Source organism: Schistocerca piceifrons, chromosome 3 (assembly GCF_021461385.2).
Source record: "Schistocerca piceifrons isolate TAMUIC-IGC-003096 chromosome 3, iqSchPice1.1, whole genome shotgun sequence".
NCBI lineage: Eukaryota > Metazoa > Arthropoda > Insecta > Orthoptera > Acrididae > Schistocerca > Schistocerca piceifrons.
In genome coordinates this window covers 905,562,516-905,564,921 of record NC_060140.1, presented here as the reverse complement: position 1 = coordinate 905,564,921, position 2,406 = coordinate 905,562,516, and the positions used below count along the sequence as shown (strand labels likewise).

The 2,406-nt window shown below is 34.3% G+C and overlaps 1 protein-coding gene across 1 annotated transcript; it reads left to right on the top strand.

Annotated features, from left to right (window-relative positions):
• Window positions 1–588: 588 nt before the first annotated feature.
• Window positions 589–1,442, top strand: LOC124789181. The gene is made up of 2 exons (XM_047256475.1): window positions 589–1,128; window positions 1,218–1,442. The coding sequence occupies exons 1-2, from the start codon at window positions 589–591 to the stop codon at window positions 1,440–1,442; spliced, it is 765 nt and encodes a 254-aa protein (XP_047112431.1).
• The last annotated feature ends 964 nt before the right edge of the window (window positions 1,443–2,406 follow it).

Below are 2,406 nucleotides of genomic sequence, written 5' to 3'. Positions count from 1 at the left end.
CCTCACAATGACCCATATAGTTTGTGGTTTGTTGTCTGACTTACTGATTAAATTGTCATTGTATAGCAACTTTGCTTTTTGGTATATTTTTCTGTATGTTTTTACATATTCTACAAACTGTGGATCTGAGCAAGTTTTAATTTCTTGGTTAAATCTTTTTCGTGGTTACACTGGAAATCCTAATGCCTGTAATTATTGGTTTGTGTGCTTTTTGTTCTTAAGACTTGGACCTCACTAACTTCTTAGGGAAACACATTTCAAATTGTGACATGAATATAGAAGAAAAGGTATTATATGCATTATTTGCACTTGATTCTGATATCACATCTGTCCAGCTTACATTGGTTAGACAGTTAACAAAATGTGTGCAGTTTTCTTTAGAAAAACTTCTTTTATAAGTGTGGCAAGATGTTTTTTTTTTTTTTCACATGCATTGGGGGAACAGTAAGCACAAGAGCATTGTGATCAGATAAACCGAGGTCAGTGTTATTTACCTCCACTTCATTGGAATCTATGTTTGAGAATATATTATCTATGAGGGTCAGTGATGTGAGTGTTATTCGGGTAGGACCTATTACATGGGGTAACATGTTAAATGACTTGAGCAATAAAAAATTAAAAGAAGAGTTCAAAAAGTATCAGAAATACTATGTAGACCTCCTAATTTCAGAAAAACAGAAACATTTTGAAAGTGTCATTCAGAACTCAAATAATATCTCCAAAACATCATGGTCACTAGTAAATAGAGAAATATGTAAATCTGGGAAACATACAACTGAAAATCACTTGCTGATAAATGGCACAATAGAAACTGATCAGAATAAGATAGCAGATCTATTTAACAATTACTTTGCTTCTGTTGGCTCCAGCATACACAATCAGCTTAAAAATCATAAATACAAATTCAGAGGAACACCAGTGTCAGGAAGTATATTTTTGACGCCAACAAGTAAAGAAGAAATAATTAAAATAGTGGGTAGCTTAAACAATTCCCATGCAGCAGGATATGATGGTCTTAGTCAGGACACTCTTAAGAAATGTATACATAAAATTGCATCACCTTTATCAACAGTTATCAATTCTCATATGGAAGATGGTCTATTTCCAGATGAGTTGAAAATTGCCCAAGTTGTGCCTATTTTTAAAAAAGGAAACAGGAATTTAGTAGAAAAATTTGACCCATTTCTGTTCTTCCAATAATATCCAAAATCTTTGAGAAAGTAATATACATAAGAATCTGGAACTTCCTGGTATGCAAAAAAGTGATTTCTAAGGGGCAGTATGGGTTTGTCAAGGGGTCATCCACCATTAAAGCAGCATCCAACTTAATTGAAGGTGTCACTCAAGCAATAGATAATAAAGAACATGTATGTGTCATCTTTGTAGACTTACAAAAAGCATTTGACTATGTTGATACGACCATATTGCTGGACAAACTGTGAAACTATGGCATTCGAGGCACAGCCCATATTCTGATGAGGTTCTACTTGACAAATAGGAAGCAGTTTGTGTCTATTAGCACTACAGAGGGAGCATGCAAATCAGACACCACTGACATAAATTTTGGTGCACACTTACAGTGTACACTTAGAATTATGGGAAAGAAATGTGCCAGGGAGTCCTGCAGAAATTTGTTTAAAGAATTTAAAATACTAACTGTTCATAACCTGCATGCACTGAAGATAATCATTCCACAGGGGTCAATATTAGGACCACTTCTTTTTATTATCTGTGTAAATGATATTCAGTCCATAACAAACCATGCAACAGCTATCTTATATGCAGATGATACCACGTTAATATGCAGCAATCCAAGCTATTCACAGCTCAAAGTGGAATCCAATACTGCAGCAGGCTTAATTCTGCAGTATTTTAATGAAAACAAACTAAAATTAAACACAAATAAATCTGTCTATATTGAATTTGATCTTGGGAGGCAAAAAACTCATGAAAACCAAATCTTAATGGGTGACAAATACATTAAAAAACAATACTCGAGCAAATTTCTTGGCCTTACACTAGATGCAGAGTTAAACTGGTCTGATCATGTGAATGATATTTGCAAAAAGCTATGTACTACCATATATGTCCTAAGAAAACTGACACCTTTTTGTAACATCACCACTCTGAGGCAAATATATTTTGCCCTATTTGAATCCCATCTAAGTTATGGGCTGGATGTATGGGGATCCAGCAGTAAAGGTAATATGGAAAGTGTACTTATCTTACAAAAGGAGGCACATAGAATTACGGGAAAGAAATGTGCCAGGGAGTCCTGCAGAAATTTGTTTAAATAATTTAAAATACTAACTGTTCATAACCTGTATGTGCTGAAGATAATCATTGTGGCAGTAAACAGTAACAAAACACTTAATAAGGAAATACACGATCACAACACTAGAGGCA